General features: G+C 39.5%; 1 protein-coding gene across 1 annotated transcript in view; it reads right to left on the bottom strand.

The window, feature by feature from the left end:
* Window positions 1-23526, bottom strand: part of LOC140363303 (rho GTPase-activating protein 20-like) — a 40790-nt gene that overhangs the window by 9187 nt on the left and 8077 nt on the right. Inside the window, exons 3-12 of the mRNA XM_072449796.1 lie at window positions 11541-11714; window positions 8835-8984; window positions 8224-8265; window positions 8071-8155; window positions 7816-7893; window positions 7391-7457; window positions 6271-6426; window positions 4914-5083; window positions 4087-4251; window positions 840-952 (exon numbers count right to left, since the gene is read on the bottom strand). Of these exons, the coding sequence (XP_072305897.1) occupies window positions 840-952; window positions 4087-4251; window positions 4914-5083; window positions 6271-6426; window positions 7391-7457; window positions 7816-7893; window positions 8071-8155; window positions 8224-8265; window positions 8835-8984; window positions 11541-11714 (1200 nt within the window). The remainder of the gene's footprint in view (window positions 1-839; window positions 953-4086; window positions 4252-4913; window positions 5084-6270; window positions 6427-7390; window positions 7458-7815; window positions 7894-8070; window positions 8156-8223; window positions 8266-8834; window positions 8985-11540; window positions 11715-23526) is intronic.

Raw genomic sequence — 23526 nt, 5'->3', positions numbered from 1 at the left:
AGACGATGTTGTCCTGATGGCTCCATCAAACCCGGACCTGCAACATGCACTGGGACGGTTTGCAGCCGAGTGTGAAGCGGCTGGGATGAGAATCAGCACCTCCAAATCCGAGGCCATGGTTCTCGACCGGAAAAAGGTGTCTTGCCCTCTTCAGGTGGGTGGGGTGTCCTTGCCCCAAGTGGAGGAGTTCAAGTATCTCGGGATCTTGTTCACGAGTGAGGGAAGGATGGAGTGTGAGATCGACAGGCGGATCGGTGCAGCGGCTGCAGTGATGCAGTCGCTGCATTGGACCGTTGTGGTGAAGAGGGAGCTGAGCCGAAAGGCAAAGCTCTCTATTTACCGGTCGGTCTACGTTCCTACCCTCACCTATGGTCATGAGCTTTGGGTAGTGACCGAAAGAACAAGATCGCGGATACAAGCGGTCAAAATGAGTTTCCTCCGCCGTGTGGCTGGGCGCTCCCTTAGAGATAAGGTGAGGAGCTCGGCCACACGGGGGGAGCTCGGAGTAGAGCCGCTGCTCCTCCACGTCGAGAGGAGCCAGCTGAGGTGGCTCGGGCATCTGTTCCGGATGCCTCCTGGGTGCCTCCCTCGGGAGGTGTTTCAGGCATGTCCCACCGGGAAGAGGCCCCAGGGAAAACCCAGGACACGCTGGAGAGACTATGTCTCTCGGCTGGCCTGGGAACGCCTCGGGATCGCCCCGGAGGAGTTGGAGGAAGTGTCTGGGGAGGGGGAAGTCTGGGAGTCCCTGCTCAGACTGCTGCCCCGCGACCCGGCCCCGGATAAAGCGGCAGAAAATTGATGGATGGATGGATAATCAAAATGTAATAGTCAAAACTGACCTTTGTATGTCGTGCACCTGCTCCTCTTCCTCATCGTCCTCCTCCAAAGCGTCAAGCCACTCTTCATAAAGTTCACAACACAACAAACTGTTGGGGATACTGCGTAAGAACTCCTGGGGGACAACATAAGGGAAATACATAGACATTACATTTAAAGAAATTACAATGTATGTACCAATTACAAATAAGCCATGTACAGTTGTTGAATGCCATCTCTACATTGACTAAAATTAAATAGTTTCATTAGGTTCTCTCTGTATCTAAAAGGAAAAACACGAAGCATGTAGGGGTGGGTGATTGTGACAAAAAAATATGTTTTGGGAGTATCCAGAGAACAATAGTCAAACAATATTCTGTCAGCCCAACAGAAACGTGTCATATTATGCCTTTAAATGCCTGTAAAATTCATCACAAACATGCTGAAACTTAATTTGAAACTTTACAACATTACTTTTTTCATTCTTATTCTTAAATCAGCTTTTTGTATCGTTTATTATTATTTATAAGTATATACTCAATATTCAAATTTAGCATATCTTTGAAACAACATTCACAATATACCTAAATTTGGATATATTGCTCACCCCTAGTAGCAAATCCTTAATTAACACTCAAAACTTAAAGATTTAACCAGAACTAAACAATGCCTGAATAATTTTATTTCTTCTTTTTATTTATTGTTTTATTACCAAAACTTAAAGACAAACCTCCTAAAACATGTCTAAACTAGAACAAGATTATTTTTTTAATCACTTATACAGTGAGACAGTGATAGTGATAAAGATGGCCAATCATTTAGCATCATCTTAGCCCTAGCAGCCTTGTTGTCATGTGATATAATAATCTGTGACACACTTTTGTGTTTGAGCAGAAAGCTTTTTGTGATCCGTGCAGGTAACAGGATTAAAATTAGGATTACAACATTAAGAGGGCATAGAACAGTTTGTACCGCTCACAAAGGCTGAGTAAGAACATATGTCATTAAAAAGGTACAAACAGATGTGGAGCTGAGGATAGAAAACAAACAGTTATCAACACAGCAATGGGGATCGTATGGAGGACCAAACGTGCCAAACTATTAAATCAACAATGTACAGTTAAAAATGTTTATCATTGCATACATTTTAACCCTAACAAAGAAAGTGAATCTATAAATATAGACATAAAATAAACTATTTTTTATTTCTATTTTATTTTTCAATTTTGTTAATGTTAGCTGTATACACATTTCTACTTTGACGACTTTCTGGAGAATTTTTACTAAATTCTATGCACAATATTTTTTTACAAATGTATTTTTACTCAAAATGTATACAATTACTAATACATTAGTCTCTTCATAAATGTGCTGATTTATTTTTTTATTTCTACTTGTATGTCCTCCATATAGTTGACAATACTCACTCACTACTACTACTACTACCATCACTACTACTGCTGTTGCTGCCATTACTTTTACTATTTCTTCCACAAGGTACGTAAATAAAATCTTTTGAGCTATTTTACACAAAATTTAAACAATACCACTTATCCCAAACTACATTATGATGACTAAACAAAGTCAAAACTAGGTCAAGTAAAGTGCGTATTATCTGTATTTACTTGTCTATTTATGTCACAGTAACTTTACTTTAACTTTAGAAAGTTTGCCACTAACACTAAAAGTTTATACCATCTCATAATAATAATAATAATATAATCTCATAATTGCATCAGTATAGACCAAGAACCCATAACATTTGTCAAATAAAATGTAAAAACAATAAACTTAATAAAATAAAAATAAACATTTTAAGCCTTTCTTGTTATGCTTTTTTATCCATGCTTAGGGAACAAGTGAGATGGTCGAGAGAGTCTAGAACAAGCCTCCTTTACCACTTCTTCTCTTTCTTCTGCATCTGGACCAGCTGAGTGCTCCTTAGATACTTTTCCAGGGACTGTTCCTCTCGACCTGCAGCAGGCGCTCTTCCTCTGACCTTCATGTCAGCTCCTGCACCAGTGCATGACACCTTTCATCCTTTAAACCAGACATGGGTATTTGTGGCCCCAGGGGCCAGATGGGGCCCTCGGCCTGTTTTAATTCGGCCCCCTCAACTGTCTTAGCTATGTAACATGTGTCTGCACTTGTGTCCTCAATAGAGGTTACATGAAATAAATGAAGTAATCGATTCAATAGCCTATATTTTACAAAAAAGTGCTTATAATGATAAGAATTTGTAACACTAATTAACACAGTCTGGCCCTCCACCACTTAACTCAATTCGAATTATGGCCCTCAGAGGAAAAATAATTGCCCACCCCTGCTCTAGACTCTCAAGTGCACTCCAAATCTCCAGCAGGACGTGCTCCTCCTGTGTGCTCCTCTGCTCCTTCCTACTACTTCCTGCTTAACTTGGTTCAGTTACTTCTTCAGGTTTTGGTTGAAGGCTTGCTCTGTTTTGAGTTTGTCCTGAACATCTTGTAACAGCAGGTTCACTTGAATCTCTTAGTGCATGGACTCCTCCTTTTCTTTGGACATGTTTGCCTCTTGTGTCTTGGTCTCTTGTGTCTTGGTCTCTTGTGTCTTGGTCTCTTGTGTCTTGGTCTCTTGTGTCTTGGTCTCTTGTGTCTTGGTCTCTTGTGTCTTGGTCTCTTGTGTCTTGGTCTCTTGTGTCTTGGTCTCTTGTGTCTTGGTCTCTTGTGTCTTGGTCTCTTGTGTCTTGATCTCTTGTGTCTTGGCATCTTGTTTGCCCGGTTCTTGTCTTATGAGCTCCAATTATTTGTACCATTTGATTCAATAACACAAACTTCTTTTCCTTTTCCTATTTGTGTTTTAGCCGAGCGTTCTCCTCTTTGGTGAATCGAATGACTTGCCTGTCTGCGGGCTTCTTGAGACAGGTGTTCTCCTCTGGTTTGAGCTTCTGCAGCTTTTGAAGCCATTTCCTGTCTTATAACTAAAGTCATGCCCCTCTCGTCCTCTGCTTTTTGCGTCCGTTGGCTTTCAGGTTCTACTGTCTGTTGCTCATGGAGTTCCTCTAGCTCTTTAATCAGGTCTTGTTCTCTGGCTTTGGCAGTTTTTGAGGTGAGCTGTCGATTCAGCCACTCGATCTCCTCGTGCGTGGTTTCTTCAGTGTGAGGTTGTTTCAGCCGGTTTGCAGTAAAAACTCAATTGGATTAAATGCTAATTCTCAGAGTTACAGAATGAGCCGTTAAGCAGTTTATACATTGAACAAACTGCTTATTGACTCTGAAAGCAACAAACGAGTACCTTGAAGACTCCAGCGATGATAAAAACGTGGTCTCTAGTCAATGGGAGCTGAAACTCTCCAGAGTCCAAAGTGTCTCGCAGCTCCCTCACGGCTCGAGCGCCGGCTGGGCGACGAAATATGCCCCTCGTCCAAGAGCCCTCGTGGTACAGGAACGTCAACATGTCCTGAGGATGAGAAATATTACAAATTTGTGTGTGCGCAACAATTAGGATATTATTAGTCACATTTAAGGACACATTTAATAAGGACAGAATATTGTCTGGATCATTTTATATTATCATTACTTGATGTCAAGTGCCTTTATGCCATTTTCACTGCTAAATCATTAAAATCCATTAGTCTGATCTGCTTTCTTGGTTGCTGGCATTTCTTGCATGATTCATTCACTTCATGCCACAGATGCCCTGGGGTAGACTGACAGGAGCAAGGCAGCCAATCTGTTTCATCGGCCCCTCTGACCACCGATTACTCACAAAACAAACCATTTTTTATTTTATTTTCATTGTAAAATAATGACATTTCTACAATGATAAAATTAGTAAAATACAATTACTTCTACTACTAGAACTGTTTTTACTTTACTGTTGATACTGCATTTTCCACTACTGCTATTGCTATTACTTTGATATACGGTACTATTTTTTTTTTTTATCATTCACTTTTATTTGACAATGACCAGTTTTTGCAGGGTTTTTAACACATTGAGACCCGGATTGAGACATCCACAGAAAGACTATTCATTCTCACATTCAGACACTAGGGGGAGTAATTTACAAGCTTCACAATTCACATGCAAATACTTGAAATGATAAAAATGTGATCTTACCATAACAGGTTTGGGCAGTGTATTCTCGATGCACACAGAGCTGAGTGGTAGTCCAAACAAACAGCCTCTAGGGGCCCCCCGGAGCGACGGGTCTGTGAGCTGAGCAGGGCTTCTCCAAAACGCCCAGGCGATCAGCGAACGCCGACGCTTGAACGACTTCTGAGAGAAATCTACAAGAAATGAATAAATCAAATGTTTTGAATACAAATAAATGTTAGCATTTCTTTGAATTTATTCAAACAAACAAAATGTTATACAATATTTATGAAATAATGTTATTTATCTTGCTTTGTCCCTATTATCAGAATTTTTTCATAGTTTGACAGTTTAAAACTTCACAAATATACCATCATTTTGGTTTATCATTGAATTTTCCTTTACAGAATGTCTTCTAATATCATTTGAGCCTTGCATTCAAATGTTAGTGTAGCCATTATTTTTATTTTGGCACTTAATTTTCTTAACAATTATTTACTCAATGCATGTTATTATCAGCTCATTTTGGTCATTGAAGGTAACTTTTCTTGTGGGGGTCTGCCACCTGCTTGTCTACATGAAGATGTTATTGTTTGCCTGGAATATTCCACAGTATTGCATGGAACTTTTCTATAATTCCTTCCATCTCAGGGCCTCATTTATAAAGCTTGCTTAGACTACGCAGTGTGGTATTTATAAAACTTCCACTTGGAGCAGGACTTCGCTCATCTCTACATCAGCTGGGACCCTGGTGTGCAAAGTCTAGAGACACTCGTGGAGAAGAGCAGAAGTGAATTTGAAAGATATTTTGAGGAAATGTTTGATGCAGGAAATCATCAGCATTACATTTCATGAAATAACTGCATCAAAATTTCAGCTTTTAAGCAGATGTTTGCGTAAATATGTAAAAGGGCTGTTTATGTCACTCATTATTCTAAACAACACATACATTTAAAGCCGAGTTCACTTTTGCACGAGCTTGTGCTACAGTCTGACCCAATGCAAACAGAAACAACAGTCAGATCTGGGAGAAAACTCCTGTGTTTACAAGTATTTGCTTTTGTGTTCTACCTGCACTCGAAAATCCCATTCATTTTTATTTGTAATAAAGCCTTTGCTGCATGGAGCGTCTCCTTCTCCGACCCCCATGTCTCGATCAAACCCACCGAATATTGGCTCAGGTTTAGGATTCTTAAATCACTTCGCATTGTGACATCTCTAGTGGGCACTAAGAGTACACACTTGCTCAGCAAAATTCCAAGGCAATCCTTTATAAATGAGACCCACGATCTGTAACTTGTCAAGTGGTTCCATCCACTTGTCTCCATGGAGATAGCCAAGTTGAATGCCATGTGTTAGATAGAATTACTAACATCCGCACCTATAGCCTCGTGCTGTTGTATGACTTCCGTGGGCCTCGGCTTGAGGATGAACTGGCACTGTTTATAGAGCAGCCTCTCCTCCGCCCCCTCTCTGCTGCATCCGTCCCGGGAATATCGAATGTGATTCATCTGGATACTGAATGGAAACTCATGACCTAAAATAAAATGTAATTTACTCAACAATTTGTCCTCTTTGTTTTGTTTTTGATTTTGTAAAGCCAAGTGAAGCAATAGGGGTTGGGGTTTAGTTCCACAGTACACCTGATTTGGACCTGGTCCGTACCTTATTCACTCCTGTTGGATTTGACTGTATCAATTTTCTTTTAGACATAATGTCCTCATAATACTTTTGTCTTGATTGTATGTATGTATGAAGTCATTTAAATCGTATTGCTATTGTGATAATGTGGTTTACAAACATCTAATATTTCTTTCACTTCGGTGTAGTTCCAGTTTACACCTGGTTGGACTTGGTTTAGGTCTGGTTTAGTCCTCTTTTGGGTCTAGAGTAAAGTCCTGGTTTGGTCATTGTTCAGATCTGGATTATTTCTGGTTCTGTCCAAGTTTAGATCTTATTTAGTCCAGGTTTGATTTTAGTTTAGTCATTTCCTAAAGGTATAGTCAACGTCTTGTTTAAGACTGGAATAGAACTTATCTTAATTTAGTCCTTGTCCAGAACAAATTTAATTTGGACCTGGTTTAGTCTATAGAAAGGATTTAGTCTGGTTTAGAGTTGACTTGGTTGTCAAACTTTGTGTGGACCTTGTTAAATCTTGCATCAGTCCGGGTTCAGTCCAGGGATAGTCCTGCAACCATTTTCATTTTACAGTCTTGTGCAACTTTATTTTTTGTCATTTCTCTTAACACATACCATTTAACACCACAAACATATTAATAGTTTGTTGACCCTTCCTTTCTTGCTTTAAGGCCTATCACACCACACAGTTTGAGAATGAATTGATCCACTGTTTCTCAAGTTTGCCCTTAATCACACTGAATTAAATAGAGCTGTTGAAAGGAGGAAAGCCACAAGAAATGATTATATGGTGAAATGATGAAAAATATTATAAGATGACCTTCATGTTTTGGGGATTTAATAGAATGATAAATGCTGCTTACCTATGAGAGGATAAGGCGTGTTGTCCCGTTTAGAGATCACCCACAACTGGTAGTCCTTGACATTACCCTAAAAACAAGACCATAATTATATATATATATATATATATATATATATATATATATATATATATATATATATATATATATATATATATATATATATATTGCAAAGAGCAAAGTTAAGTTTAAAATCAAAATTACTGCTACATTTCAATTGTCCTTGTAATGGCTGTAGCTGTGTATTTGCTTTATAAAAATACTTTAAACCAGACTTTTGTCACTTTATTTGCAAAATTGTCCTTAAACAACAACAAGTGTAAACACTACTATCCTGTGAACATCCAATGCAATATCAGTATCTCTCTTAGTAGAAATAATCTAAATATATCTGTTCACATTAAACATAAAATGAACTCAGTACTTACAATGATGCCAAACTGCTGCAGGGCCAGTCGGATCACCTCATTGGTCGAATCCGAGTTACTGACAGGAAGTGTTTTAGTCTGATAAAATATAAAATATATACATTCTAAAAAGTTGAATCCAGCTTCAGAAATCATGTTAATTTCTGTTATTCTGTTTGGTCCTGTGTTTTATAAGAATTCTTTTACATTAAAGTCTGGGCTTTTGAACTAACCAAAATTATGCTTTTTGTTGCTTGAAAATAAAAGCATACTTACAACAGCGAAGGTATTGATTCCTTTTCCATAAACTCTCAAAGGGATCGTTTTAGGGTCCTCGTCTTCTTTCTCTTCTTTTATCCGACTAAAAGGAAACAATAAAATAAAAGAAATAAAAGATAGAAAGTAATATAATATGTAAGGTATGCATACCTTTTGAGAAGTGACAACCATTTTTCTTTTTGTTCTGCAGAGCTGTAGGGAAAAAATATTGTGATATAAATGTGAATGTGATTCACTGACATTTTGGTGCAAAAGTTAAATCTGACCTCAATATCACCAAGTCAACTAAAACAAACTTATATAATGTGTCAGTCTAGTCTGACCCAGTAGAAATTCAATTTAAAAAAAACATATATATTACGATCAATGGATAAAGTCAATTAATTGTTTAATTGTTTAATTGTGTTAACTATAAAAACTTTAGGCAAGTCAAGTAATTTTAACAGATGACACATGATAATCTATAAAATAATGAGAATGAAAGTGAATTAAGGTTTTCACTTTTGTCTGTTACACTAATATTCTAAATTGTCAAATCCTGATTTTTATATAAACTAGAGTTTGTATATTAAGAACTAAATTTTTCTTTGGGTTGGAAACTAATATCATTTCTCCATAGCGCTTATTGCCATACTCAACTTCATACCCCTCATCTTATGAACATTGTTTTTTCAAAGTAATGTCCCATGTAGCATATCTAAACACAGAATACGTTTGTTTCTGTGCATTTGTGCCTAAAGAGGTGGGTCGCTGCTTGTTACCCAAACACGGCCACGCAGTTGGATGTGGGCCAGCCCAAAACAAAGCTCCGCTCTGGGCTTGTGGTCCCCTCACACACCTCCTCCAGACATCCAGCTGTCCACATCTCACACACAGAGACTAGCGCCTTCTGCTTGAACTGGTTTGACGATCTACAACACATGATACTTAGATTTAAAAATACATAGGCAGTAAAGTTGTAGAAAAAGGTTCAGTTGCAGCTGTGAAGAGACACAAGATTCACATTGTTTATAATAAATAATGAACATACACCGCCTATCCCAAAAACACAGGAGAACTGCTGCATGGATGATGATCTTTCAGCTGCAACACAGTATTTAACCCAAACTGATGCAGTGAGTGGCTTCTCATTTCTGAAACAACCATGTGGAAAGACAAATCCCGTGGTCATAGAAAAGATGTTAGTATGTTTGAGAAGGGTCAAATCATTGGCATCAAGCAGAGAAAACATCTAAGGAGAAGCAGAAACTAATCTGCTACAGATCTGAACCTGAGTGAGAGTGTTTGGGACTATATCATATTCATGTATCATATTTTGGCTGCCACTGTAGAGCTGCCTTTGAACAAGAGGTGTAACCCACCAGTGTCAACTCGTTTTTTGTCAATAGCCACGTTTCCACCGGCCCTGTTCCCCCAGACTGGTTCACCTAGGAGCTAGAGGTGGGCACTAAATTTTAAATTTTACATAATATCGTGAATGTTGTTTTCAAGCTATGCAAAATTTGAATATTAAGTATATTGTTTATAGTAAAAATGCTACAAAAAGAGCTAAGTAAATACTTAAATAAGGGTAGAAGGTAATATTTCTGCTCTTTTGTGATTAATTTAACCAACATTTCACTTTGGTCTAATAATTAAACCTCAACTAATACAATTGAAAACGTGTTTTAACACATTTCTGTTGGATTGACAAAACATTGTTTGACTATCTTTATACTCCTGAAAAATATTGAGAAATACATTTTTGTCAATACCGCCCATCCCTACTAGGACCACTTCAGGTCTCTCTTATTCATTCATCTCGCTCTGGTGTGTAGCCCCCATGGTGGCCCTTCCTTAGCTTTAGTGTTCTAGGAGGACAAATGATCCAGATCGCTTAAATGGGCCGGTACAGTTCACCTAAGACCGTGAAGACACTTTTGGACCACCCTAAAGCCAAACCTTAAATGAACCGTATGCAAGATTTTAGTCATTTTAGTGAAGACTGTACACACCCTTATCGTTAAGGGGGGGGGAAGTCACACTGCAGGACATTTAAGTGTTTTTGTGTTTAAAATAAAAAAATGATACACAACTTAATTCTAAAATTATATGTCATTTACTGAAAAAACTGTAATAAGTAATGTTAAAGTGATAGCGACCCAAGCTGAGAAAAAGCACTCCTATGCTTACTGTGACTACAACAAGCTGCAAGGGTGTTCGGTTAATCAATACAGACATTGTTTACCGTGCAACAAGAGCAGCATTTTCAAAGGGGTTTTTACATGAACAAAAACAAGATTGTATCGATGAAAAGCCTAAGGTTAAGCAAACTTTATTAATCCCTCGTGAGGGATTCTCTGCATTTGACGAATCCTTGAATGCCGCTGGGCCTGTGAGGAGCTGAGAGCGCCACAGCACCGGGCGCCTGGAGATGGATCTCCTGCTCTTGAGCTCAGCCTGGTCAGGAGCTTAGCTGGAGGATAGAAGTTACCAATGGTGCATGTTTTGGGTTAATGGGGGAACCAACCCAGACACAAGGATAAACATGCAAACCCAGAACCTTCTTGCTGTGAAGTGAGTGCAAACCATTTTAATTTTAATTCTCTGCCAACTCAAATGAATTGTGTGAAAAAAGATTGCAATACATTTTCATGTCATTATCAACACATTTAACATGGTGAAGTTACCAATCCAATCCTATCCACTTTGATTATATAGCACATTTTTACAAACAAACAGTGTTCCAGTGTTACATAAATAAAAGCAATACATTTAAAACAAGCTAGGCTAAGCTGGTCCTCGGACCTCAGAGCGCATGCAGGAGTGTAAATTAGGCTATCATTATCATTATTATTTTTATAAATACAAGTTATAAAGTAAGTACCATCTATTATTACTGACCAAAACTAAAATCAGAAATGTTGACCATTTTACTACATGGTCCATAATATTAAAGACGACCTACTGTACTTTTGTCTTCAATATAGTTCTATTCCACGACGCCCGTGGATGATTACGTTTTATTTTGGACTTCTTAAATCACAATATTGATTTGAAAATACAAGTTTAAAAAGTAAGTCTGCTTACTTTTGTGTTGCACCAATTTGCGTTGGCCCCTTTACGTTACGTCGCCTTTGCAGAGGTACAGTTCATGATAAAATGTGTGCCAAAATGGCTGCCCAATCCTACGTGTGTCACTGTTTAAGAAAATAAAGCGAATTGGGTGTGACACGGTGAAGACCTGGACTGTCGGAGCAATGGTGTCTTGTCCGTAGGAGAATAGATATTACCAAAACGCGCATGAATTCAACTTTGAGTAGTTTAATGAGAAGGGGGAACAGTTGTAATATGGTTGCAACTAGCTCCTAAAAGTCGATTTTGTATAATAGGTCTCCTTTACCCCAATCAATAATCCTACAAACACCATCTTAACACAACTACTGTATCTACATGTTTACTGTACACACTGTATTTCACACACTTACTTTGCTTTAGCGATAACCAGCACATCGGTGAAGAGAAAGAGGTGTCGATCTTGAGTTTGAAGTCCTGTTTTGAGCTGAGCGTGTCCATGGAGGACAAACGATCTGTCAAATCCATTTAAAAATGACTGGACAAACACGCTGGTCTCTGGACAAATGGACACCACAAAACTCTCCCTGAAAAACACATGAAAACTATTTTGAAACGAATAAGATATTATTGTGAGTGATGAGACAGTGTTGGACAAAATTAAGTTATGACATTGACAAATCATAATGAACTGTGTTGATACAAAATGCATTTAAAAGTGGAGGTTTTAAGATTTTCAAAGTAACAGGTCAGGTATAAATTTAAATTACAGATAACCACTAAAACCATGTATTTACTTTTAAACTATTTATAATGTGACATTTACAAATATGAATTGATGGGTTTCAATATGTGTAATAAAACATATTGAGAATGAATTTAGTTAATTGTTATAATGCCTATAAACCTTATGTCTGCTAACAGTACTACAATAGCTGCTGCTACAACTACTACTACTGGAACTACTGCCAGAGGTGGGTGCTGGGTAGAGTAGCCAAGCATAAAATATCTATATCATTATACTTCTGTTCCAATGCTGTCTAATCTGTGTTGCAACATTTGAATTTCCCCATTGTGTGACAAATAAAGGTTATCTTATCTATATTTTACTTAAGTATTAAAGAGTACCATTACTTCAAGCAAAATATTCCACGTAGAAGTGTTACGTATGAATAGTACAAAAAGTACAAATTCTTCAAAAACCTACTAAAGTACCATCTACTTCTGACTACTGCTCTGCTACTATGGCCATTACTACTACTAAGATTTAATTTTGAACAACAACAACAACAACAACAACAACAACAACAACAACAACAACAACAACAACAACAACAACAACAACAACAACAACAACAACAACAACAACAACAACAACAACAACAACAACAACAACAACAACAACAACAACAACAACAACAACAACAACAACAACAACAACAACAACAACAACAACAACAACAACAACAACAACAACAACAACAACAACAACAACAACAACAACAACAACAACAACAACAACAACAACAACAACAACAACAACAACAACAACAACAACAACAACAACAACAACAACAACAACAACAACAACAACAACAACAACAACAACAACAACAACAACAACAACAACAACAACAACAACAACAACAACAACAACAACAACAACAACAACAACAACAACAACAACAACAACAACAACAACAACAACAACAACAACAACAACAACAACAACAACAACAACAACAACAACAACAACAACAACAACAACAACAACAACAACAACAACAACAACAACAACAACAACAACAACAACAACAACAACAACAACAACAAAGTATATAGTTCTCTAAGTAAGTTTGTTTTGGATGAGTCTCTCTGGCAACCCAAATAATAAATACTAACTTAATGAAATACCCAATAAATTAAATAAATAGTCCAATTTATCAAACATTGACATTTCCCAGTAATGAATCTGAGTGTGTTGTCAATTAGTGACTTAATTTGAACCATTGTACCTGTTTTTTGAAAGTGATATATCTTATTTTCCATGTATCTTTTGTAGGACGTTGTATAACTGAGGCTTATCGTCTGATTTGACCATATGTTCCTGGTTTATTTCCTGTCTGGTAAAAGCTGAAATCCCTAAAACATTTTTTCCCATGTGACTACCATAATGCATTTTGATGAAACATGTGATGTACTTCTGATTTAATAGTTTGGCAAAGCACAGAAAATGTGATCATGACCTTACTTAAACTTTGCAATTTTCATTTGATAATATCCGTTTGACAATTAGATATGTTAAATTCTAAATAATTCTTTCAAGATGCACTATGTAACGTTTCTGGTGAATGCCATAATGTGGAACATTCCAGGCAAAGTCATCTCCAGGTTCATCTTATCGACATGAAGGTCGCTGGTTTGATCCCAGCTCCGACCAGTGCATGCTGCCATTGTGTGCTTGGGCAATACACTTTATCCCTCTCAAATATGACTGCGCTCAGTGAGTGAGTGATTAGAATCAAGACATATTATACATGTACTTGCTACTCCAGAATGCAATCTAAAATTCAACCCACAGTTTTAGAAGTTAATGTTCAGCTTGTTCCAAATGTTGTGGCCACATACCGGTAGTAATTTCTCTCTCTCTCTGACTTTCAAACCACTAAAAGAGGAAGTATGTGTTTGAATCCATCTATGCATCCATTTTTAGACGTGTGTGGAGATTTAGAACTTTTTCAGTTTTTTTCAATTCGCCAATTGTGACTTTGATTGTGATTGAAGCCCTAATTTGAGTTCAACTGTGATCAAAGTCGCAGTCCTAGAATCTGGAGCTAAATGACAAGGTCAGTAAATCCTAGTGTCTTAGATCAGTATCCATTATCTACCTCGGTCACGGGACCTTTTTAATGGGGTGATACTTTCTCCTCTGACCCGAGCCATATGTCCAACAAGAAGTATTAATAGAAGCCTAAAGCGCTAAAGTCTGGACACAGCGGGATTACAGGTTCAACACTACGGCTGGTGCAGGGTGAGAGCGGGGGCAAGCAAGGGTTAGTGAACAGAGACTACTATACTTATGTAGAAAGGTTAGGGTTGTAAACATTACTGCAGATTCCGTGATTATATTTATAGTAATAATAATATTTAAAGTAGGATTATCATTAATATAATGCATTTTTGTACAGCCAGTGATATGGCTAAAATATATCATTAAATGTTTAATATTTAATACCAAATACTTGAAAAACATTTAACCATGTTAAAAGCAGTAGAAGAAGAAGAATTATGGGTTTGTACTAAGGTTTTCACTAACCGGTGCGTCTAGCAATTTTGCATGCTGAACATTTAAATGCAGTTTTGATACAATCTGAAAAACTTCCTGAACACATGTGCATGTAGAGCTAGGATCTGCACTTAAGCATTAAGGCATTTTAGGGATTCAGACGAGACGAACAGTGAAGGAAAAGGAGCAGTGAAGATGCAGGTAAATGAGCACACACAAAAAGATCATGGAGTCATGATCTCTGCATGTTAAGATGCAAAATACTGCAGGTTGTATTCAACTTTGCCCCATAGTTGCTAAAAAACAAGCCTGATAAGGAAATTAATTTAGACGAAATGAAATTAATAGAAATGAAAAGCAGTCTATTTCTCCCGGACACAGCAGTGATCTAGTGCAGTTTACAGGTAATTAGATGAGTACATCACGTGAACCCAAGTAAACCTGCAGTTGGTCGAATATGCACGGCAGAACACGCTGTAGACTTTAGTATCAGATATAATAGCAGTGATGGCAGATGCAGTAGTGGTAGGGGGAAAATTATAGTAGTTAAAGCTGGAGTAAGTGAGGATTAGTGGTGACCTAACTATCAATGTACATACAATGTTATGGAACAATGTCTTTAAAAATATAGATACTTGACACATTTTAATGAGAGTAAACATTTGGATCCTCACAAATAAGCAAACTCAATGGGTGAAAAATACCATAACACTTAAAATTACAGCAACATTTTGCAATATTAGTTGTAGTAATAGTAGATTGTAAGTCTACCTATCTAATTACCAGTGTGGTGGTGTCTTTCCTCTTGATTTTAGTGACCACTGTCCTATTGGGTGTGTGCAGAACATAAAATGCATCAAATCCAAATCTAGTATAACTGTTAACAGGTCCTAGAGGCATTTTAATGAACAAGCATTTCTGTCTGACCTGTTCTATAGTGACATTGGTTTTACCACGAGTATTGCAGAACCCAACACAGCTCTGGACCTTTTCATTAAAACATTTAATGCTATTACTGATAAACAAGCACCTCTTAAAAGAGTCAGGGTCAAAAATAAGTCAAAAAATATAGCCGCAAGCGGCAATGATCGGCCCTCGCCACGCCGCCGCCACGCCGCAAGAGGAGGGGGCGCTAACGCGCCCCAATTGTCCTTTTATTACGCCTACTGCTGAATCTGTGACGCTGTCACATCTTCTCCCCTTTGTTTTACCATCAAAAAGCAATTTTATTTTGAATTCTTGGCAAAATGTGCGGCTTTGCCGCACAGACACCGTGACTCTTTGAATGAAAATGTGGATAACTTTTGATGGTCTTGAAGATGAGTCTCACCAAATTTCAGGTTAATAGGGCTGACGCCCTGGGAGGAGTTTGTGAAAGTCTAAAGTGTAAACATGTTCTGGCGATTTCCCCATTGGAATAACATGAAAGGTTTCGGTCATCGTTACGGCAACGCCATAACAATTATGACATGAGTCATTGACTTTTTTGATGGGGATGCTAAAATTGAGTTGTGTGTCAAATTTCATATAATTTCGCAAAACTAAACATTTAACCTCCATATAAAATCTGTAGGGGGCGCTGTGGCGCCAAATGAATTTATTTCACTTCAAGTAGGTTTAGGACAAAGAGTTTAACAACTGATTCTAATTTGACGCAATTCGGACTTTATCTGCGCAAACGGCAGAAATGTTAAATTTGGGAGATTTCTGAAATTCTAGCTAAAGTTTGCGGCTTTGCCGCACAGAGACCGTGACAGGTATCAATGTAATTTGGATAACTTTTGATGTCCCACTCCTCAGTAGCATTTTCACCAAATTTCAGCTTTTTAGGGCCAACGCCCTGGGAGGAGTTCGTAAAAGTACGACGTTTGGAAAAACTCCGAAGTCATGTTTAGCCATTTTTGAAGCAATATGGCCGACATTTGGTTCGGGGGACGGCGTTGCCGTAATAATATTTTTTACTTCTCTTGTCACCATCTACCTCTGCGCCAAATTTCATGATTCTACGATCAGATTTTTTTTGGGTCATTTCCCATCTCTCAATGCATTTTTGGTACATTTGGTGGCGCTGACGCGCCAATTTTTTTTATTTTAGAAAAGGGAAATAGCCAGAATGTAGAGAGGCACGATTTTTAGAGGTGTGCAAATTTTTGTGACTTTTCGTCAATGTTCACTGGGTGAAAAATAGGGGGGTTGGTCCCGAGAAGAAGAAAGAAAGAAAGAAAGAAAGAAAGAATAATATTCCGATGCGAAAACAATGTTTCCCATTTTTCAAATATCATAAACTATACATTTTCGGAAAGCGCTCGCGCTTTCCTACCTCATGGTGTGGGTCCCTGGTCACTGACGGGTACTTTCGATAATTTTGAGTGGGCTCCGCCCACTTTGTGTTTTTGGCCCTCTATACAGTAATAATGTTCAATTTTTGCATTACATGCTTATATGCACGGAACATGCAAGAGATGGGGAACGTATTCGTGAGCTACTTAGCGCAAATGAGTGCTTTATATGGGGATGACGACCGCTTCGCGGTCGTCATCCCAATGTAAAGTGCTCGTTTAGTGCGAACTTTTGCACGGGCTTCGCCCGTTTACAACGGTAATGTTCCATTTTCCTACAACTAATTAGTATGCACGGGGCGTGCATGAGTGGAGGAGTGCGTTAGTGAGTGTTTGGAAGTGGGCGAGCGCTTCGCGCTCGATTTCGTGCGCACTACGTGCGCACTTTCGCAGCCGTGCTTCGCACGGCCTTACGAGATTAATAGGCCTCTCGCCAGCTTGTGGCGCTCGGGCCTAATTAAAGCCGCAAGCGGCATCCAACGGCCCTCGCGGGCCGCCGGCCTTCCGACTCTGCGCTTTCGACTTGATAAAGATGGCGCCCTTATTGTGTGTTGAATAAAAAAAGAACTTGACAGACGGCGACACATTGGATATGGCCAATCCAGTGCAAATGAACACAAGTGTCAGTCAAATTTGCTGCGCCGCCGCACAGAGACCGTAGCACTTGGAATAAAAATATGGATAACTTTCGATGCCGCGCTTGTGTAGATGATTTTCCCCAAATATGAGCTTGATCGAGCTATTGCCCACAGAGGAGTTCATTAAAGTGTGAAGCGTAAATGTGAACATTTCAGAGATTTCGCTGTTTTCCCATTTCTGACATATATTTGCGGGTCCGCCGCACAGAGACCGTGACACTTGGAATAAAAATATGGATAAGTTTTGATGCCCCTCTTGTGTAGATGATTTTCCCCAAATATGAGTTTGATCGGACAATCGCCCTAGGAGGAGTTCGTTAAAGTGTGAAGCGTAAAAATGTGGTGATTTGAGCGATTCTACGATTTTCTCATAAGGATAACATGGGATGTTTCTGTCATCGCTACGGTTACGCCGTACAAAATATGACTTTGGCTCTCATACTTGTATGATCAGGATGGCAAATTAGAATTTTGTGCAAAATATCATGTCATTTGGAAAAACTCTATTGTTTATAGGCTACTCTGAAGGCCAAATAGTCAGAATTCTGGGAAACGTTTGCGGCTCCGTCGCACAGAGACCGTAAAAGTTATCCTTAAAATTTGGATAACTTTAGATGCCCCACTTGTCTAGAGGACGTACACCGATTTTGAGGTTGGTGGGCAAAACGCACTAGGAGGAGTTTGTTAAAGTGTGAAACATAAAAATGTGGTAATTTGAGAGATTTTGTGGTTTTCCCATAGGGATAACATGGGATGTTTCTGTCATCGCTACGACTACGCCGTAAAAATTAAGGCATTTGTCTGATTGGCTTTTGTGATCGGGACGGCAAAATAGAATTTTGGGTAAAGTTTAGACAATTTTGGTAAAACTAATTTTAGACCTTCAATGTTAATTTAAAGGTCACTCTGTAGGGGGCGCTATCGCGCCCATTTAAATTTTGTCATCATAAACTGGTCCAAACTAGAAAGTTGAACAACTGATTCAAATTTGGTCCTAATCGGACTTGTTTTGATCAAATGGGAACAATTTTTAGATCTGCAATATTCCAAAATAAGTTGTCCAACTTTGCGGCTGCGCCGCACACAGACCGTTAAAGGTATCTCAAAAAATTGAATAACTTTAGATGCCCCACTTGTCCAGAGGACGTCCGCCGATTTTGAAGTCGGTGGGCAAAACGCCCTAGGAGGAGTTCGTCAAAGTTTGACGTGAACAAAATGGCTAACACAGTGTGTTTTCATTTTCAAAGGAAGACTGCGGGCATAGGGTAAGTCTGGGGGCGTGGCCACAATGATATTTTTTTTTTGTCCTCACGAGAGGAATGCGTGTCCCGAATTCCGTGGCTTTACGCCAAAGTTGACCTCGGGGCGTCTCCCATAGGCGCAATGTATTTTGACTTTTGTCGGTGGCGCTGTCGCGCCATTTTTTAACAAAAAATAAAATGGCCCAGAAAAAACAAAATTTTTCGCCAATTTTGAATTTTGGGTAAAGTTTGGTGAGTTTTTGAGCATGTTCAGGGGGTCAAATTAGAGTTCAAAGCGCTGAAGAACAAGAAAAATTAAAGCCGCAAGCGGCATCCAACGGCCCTCGCGGGCCGCCGGCCTTCCGACTCTGCTCTCTGCATTTTACAGAGATGGCGCTAACGCAATTGTCTAAGAACTAAGACAGCGACACATTGTACATGTACAATGCTGTGCTTAACCAGTGCAAATGAACACAAATGTCGGTCAAATGTGCAGCTCCAGCGCACAGAGACCGTGACACTTGGAATAAAAATATGGATAACTTTTGATGCTCCGCTTGTGTAGATTATTTTCCCAAAATATGAGCTTGATCGAGCTATTGCCCACAGAGGAGTTCATTAAAGTGTGAAGCGTAAATGTGAACATTTCAAGGATTTGGCGTTTTTCCCATTTGTGACATATATTTGCGGCTCTACCGCACAGAGACCCTAGTACTTAAAATCAAAATATGGATAACTTTTGATGCCCCGCTTGTGTAGATGATTCTCCCCAAATATCAACTTGATCGGGCTTTCGCCCTAGGAGGAGTTTCTTAAAGTGTGAAGTGTAAAAATGTGGTCATTTTAGAGATTTTGCAGTTTCCCCATAGGGATAACATGGGATGTTTCTGTCATCGCTACGGCTACGCTGTACAAAATATGACTTTGGCTCTCATACTTTTATTTTGGGGATGGCAATTGAGAATTTTGTGCAAAATGTCATGTCATTTGGAAAAACTCTATTGTTTATAGGCTACTCTGAAGGCCAAATAGTCAGAATTCTGGGAAACGTTTGCGGCTCCGTCGCACAGAGACCGTAAAAGTTATCCTTAAAATTTGGATAACTTTAGATGCCCCACTTGTCTAGAGGACGTACACTGATTTTGAGGTTGGTGGGCAAAACGCACTAGGAGGAGTTCGTTAAAGTGTGAAACATAAAAATGTGGTAATTTGAGAGATTTTGTGGTTTTCCCATAGGGATAACATGGGATGTTTCTGTCATCGCTACGACTACGCCGTAAAAATTAAGGCATTTGTCTGATTGGCTTTTGTGATCGGGACGGCAAAATAGAATTTTGGGTAAAGTTTAGACAATTTTGGTAAAACTAATTTTTGACCTTCAATGTTAATTTAAAGGTCACTCTGTAGGGGGCGCTATCGTGGCCATTTCAATTTTGTCAGCCTAAACTGGTCCAAACTAGAAAGTTTAACAACTGATTCAAATTTGGTCCTAATCGGACTTGTTTTGATCAAATGGGAGCAATTTTTAGATCTGCAATATTCCAAAATAAGTTGTCCAACTTTGCGGCTGCGCCTCACACAGACCGTAAAAGGTATCTCAAAAAATTGAATAACTTTAGATGCCCCACTTGTCCAGAGGACGTCCGCCGATTTTGAAGTCGGTGGGCAAAACGCCCTAGGAGGAGTTCGTCAAAGTTTGACGTGAACAAAATGGCTAACACAGCGTGTTTTCATTTTCAATGGAAGATGGCGGCCATAGGGTAAATCTGGGGGCGTGGCCACAATAATATTTTTTTTTTTGTCCTCACGAGAGGAATGTGTGTTCCGAATTTCGTAGCTCTACGACAAAGTTGACCTCGGGGCGTCTCCCATAGGCGCAATGTATTTTGACTTTTGTCGGTGGCGCTGTCGCGCCATTTTTTAACGAAAAAAAAAATGGCCCAGAAAAAACAAAATTTTTCGCCGATTCTGAATTTTGGGCAAAGTTTGGTGAGTTTTTGAGCATGTTCAGGGGGTCAAATTAGAGTTCAAAGCGATGAAGAACAAGAAAAATTAAAGCCGCAAGCGGCATCCAACGGCCCTCGCGGGCCGCCGGCCTTCCGACTCTGCGCTTTCGACTTGATAAAGATGGCGCCCTTATTGTGTCTTGAATTAAAAAAGAACTTGACAGACGGCGACACATTGGACATGGCCAATCCAGTGCAAATGAACACAAGTGTCAGTCAAATTTGCTGCGCCGCCGCACAGAGACCGTAGCACTTGGAATAAAAATATGGATAACTTTATATGCCGCGCTTGTGTAGATGATTTTCCCCAAATATGAGCTTGATCGAGCTATTGCCCACAGAGGAGTTCATTAAAGTGTGAAGCGTAAATGTGAACATTTCAGAGATTTCGCTGTTTTCCCATTTCTGACATATATTTGCGGGTCCGCCACACAGAGACCGTAGCACTTAGAATCAAAATATGGGTAAGTTTTGATGCCCCGCTTGTGTAGATGATATTCTCCAAATATGAACTTGATCGGACAATCGCCCTAGGAGGAGTTTGTTAAAGTGTGAAGCGTAAAAATGTGGTGATTTGAGCGATTCTACGATTTTCCCATAAGGATAACATGGGATGTTTCTGTCATCGCTACGGTTACGCCGTACAAAATATGACTTTGGCTCTCATACTTTTATGATCAGGATGGCAAATTAGAATTTTGTTCAAAATATCATGTCATTTGGAAAAACTCTATTGTTTATAGGCCACTCTGAAGGCCAAATAGTCAGAATTCTGGGAAACGTTTGCGGCTCCGTCGCACAGAGACCGTAAAAGTTATCCTTAAAATTTGGATAACTTTAGATGCACTACTTGTCTAGAGGACGTACACCGATTTTGAGGTTGGTGGGCAAAACGCACTAGGAGGACTTCGTTAAAGTGTAAAACATAAAAATGTGGTAATTTGAGAGATTTGGTGGTTTTCCCATAGGGATAACATGGAAGGTTTCTGTCATCGCTACGACTACGCCGTAAAAAATAAGGCATTTTTGTGATTGGCTTTTGTGATCGGGACGGCAAAATAGAATTTTGGGTAAAGTTTAGACAATTTTGGTAAAACTAATTTTTGACCTTCAATGTTAATTTAAAGGTCACTCTGTAGGGGGCGCTATCGCGCCCATTTCAATTTTGTCATCATAAACTGGTCCAAACTAGAAAGTTTAAGAACTGATTCAAATTTGGTCCTAATCAGACTCTTTTTGATCAAATGGGAGCAATTTTTAGATCTGCAATATTCCAAAATAAGTTGTCCAACTTTGCGGCTGCGCCGCACACAGACCGTAAAAGGTATCTCAAAAAATTGAATAACTTTAGATGCCCCACTTGTCCAGAGGACGTACGCCGATTTTGAAGTCGGTGGGCAAAACGCCCTAGGAGGAGTTCGTCAAAGTTTGACGTGAACAAAATGGCTAACACAGCGTGTTTTCATTTTCAAAGGAAGATGGCAGCCATAGGGTAAGTCTGGGGGCGTGGCCACAATGATTTTTTTTTTTTGTCCTCACGAGAGGAATGCGTGTCCCGAATTTCGTAGCTTTACGACAAAGTTGACCTCGGGGCGTCTCCCATAGGCGCAATGTATTTTGACTTTTGTCGGTGGCGCTGTCGCGCCATTTTTTAACGAAAAAAAAAATGGCCCAGAAAAAACAAAATTTTTCGCCGATTTTGAATTTTGGGCAAAGTTTGGTGAGTTTTTGAGCATGTTCAGGGGGTCAAATTAGAGTTCAAAGCGCTGAAGAAGAACAAGAAAAATAATAATAATAATAATAATAATATTTTTAGCAAAAACAATATAGCCGTTTTCACTATAACAACAAATTATACATCGTTTGAAAGCTCTAAGCCTTCCCGATGCCGCCATGGGGTGGAATCATCATTACGAGCGCTTACGCGCTCGTCAGTCCCTATTCCGTCGAGATGCCCCGCCCACTCCCCATAGACTTCCATTGATTTGAGCAGATACAAGCATGGCCCATGCCTGCGGCATGGATTCTCGCGTACGGGACGATGCCAGGAGGGTTTTTGGAGGAATGCAGCGCTTCGCGCTGCTGTTGTCAACAATTAGTGAATGGGCTACGCCCATTCACTAATTGTTGACTATTTCTGTCATAGCAGGAGTAAGTATGCATGATCCATGCCTTCGGCATGGGCTAGTTCACTGTACTTGCCAGGGGCGACGGGGCACCAAACATGCGGGCTGCGCCCGCATGTTTGGTAAGACAGTTGCAACGCTGCCTTCGGCAGCGTTGCGGGAGCAATAGGCCCTCCGCCCTGCTGGGGCTCGGGCCTAATTAAAGCCGCAAGCGGCATCCAACGGCCCTCGCGGGCCGCCGGCCTTCCGACTCTGCGCTTTCGACTTGATAAAGATGGCGCCCTTATTGTGTTGAATTAAAAAAGAACTTGACAGACGGCGACACATTGGACATGGCAAATCCAGTGCAAATGAACACAAATGTCGGTCAAATGTGCGGGTCCGCCACACAGAGACCGTGACACTTGGAATAAAAATATGGATAAGTTTTGATGCCCCGCTTGTTTAGATGATTTTCCCCAAATATGAGCTTGATCGAGCTATTGCCCTTAGAGAAGTTGGTTAAAGTGTGAAGCGCAAATGTGAACATTTCAGAGATTTCGCTTTTTTCCCATTTCTGACATATATTTGCGGGTCCGCCGCGCAGAGACCGTAGCACTTGGAATAAAAATATGGATAACTTTGATGCCGCGCTTGTGTAGATGATATTTCCCAAAGTAAAGCTTGATCGAGCTATTGCCCACGGAGGAGTTTGTTAAAGTGTGAAGCGTAAATGTGAACATTTCATAGATTTAGCGTTTTTCCCATTTGTGACAGTATATTT

The sequence above is a fragment of the Eucyclogobius newberryi genome, unplaced genomic scaffold, assembly GCF_026437365.1.
Source record: "Eucyclogobius newberryi isolate DKJ021-1_F unplaced genomic scaffold, fEucNew1.0.hap1 SCAF_1, whole genome shotgun sequence".
In the NCBI taxonomy this organism is placed as follows: Eukaryota; Metazoa; Chordata; class Actinopteri; order Gobiiformes; family Gobiidae; genus Eucyclogobius; species Eucyclogobius newberryi.
This window is presented reverse-complemented; position numbering and strand designations above follow the sequence as displayed.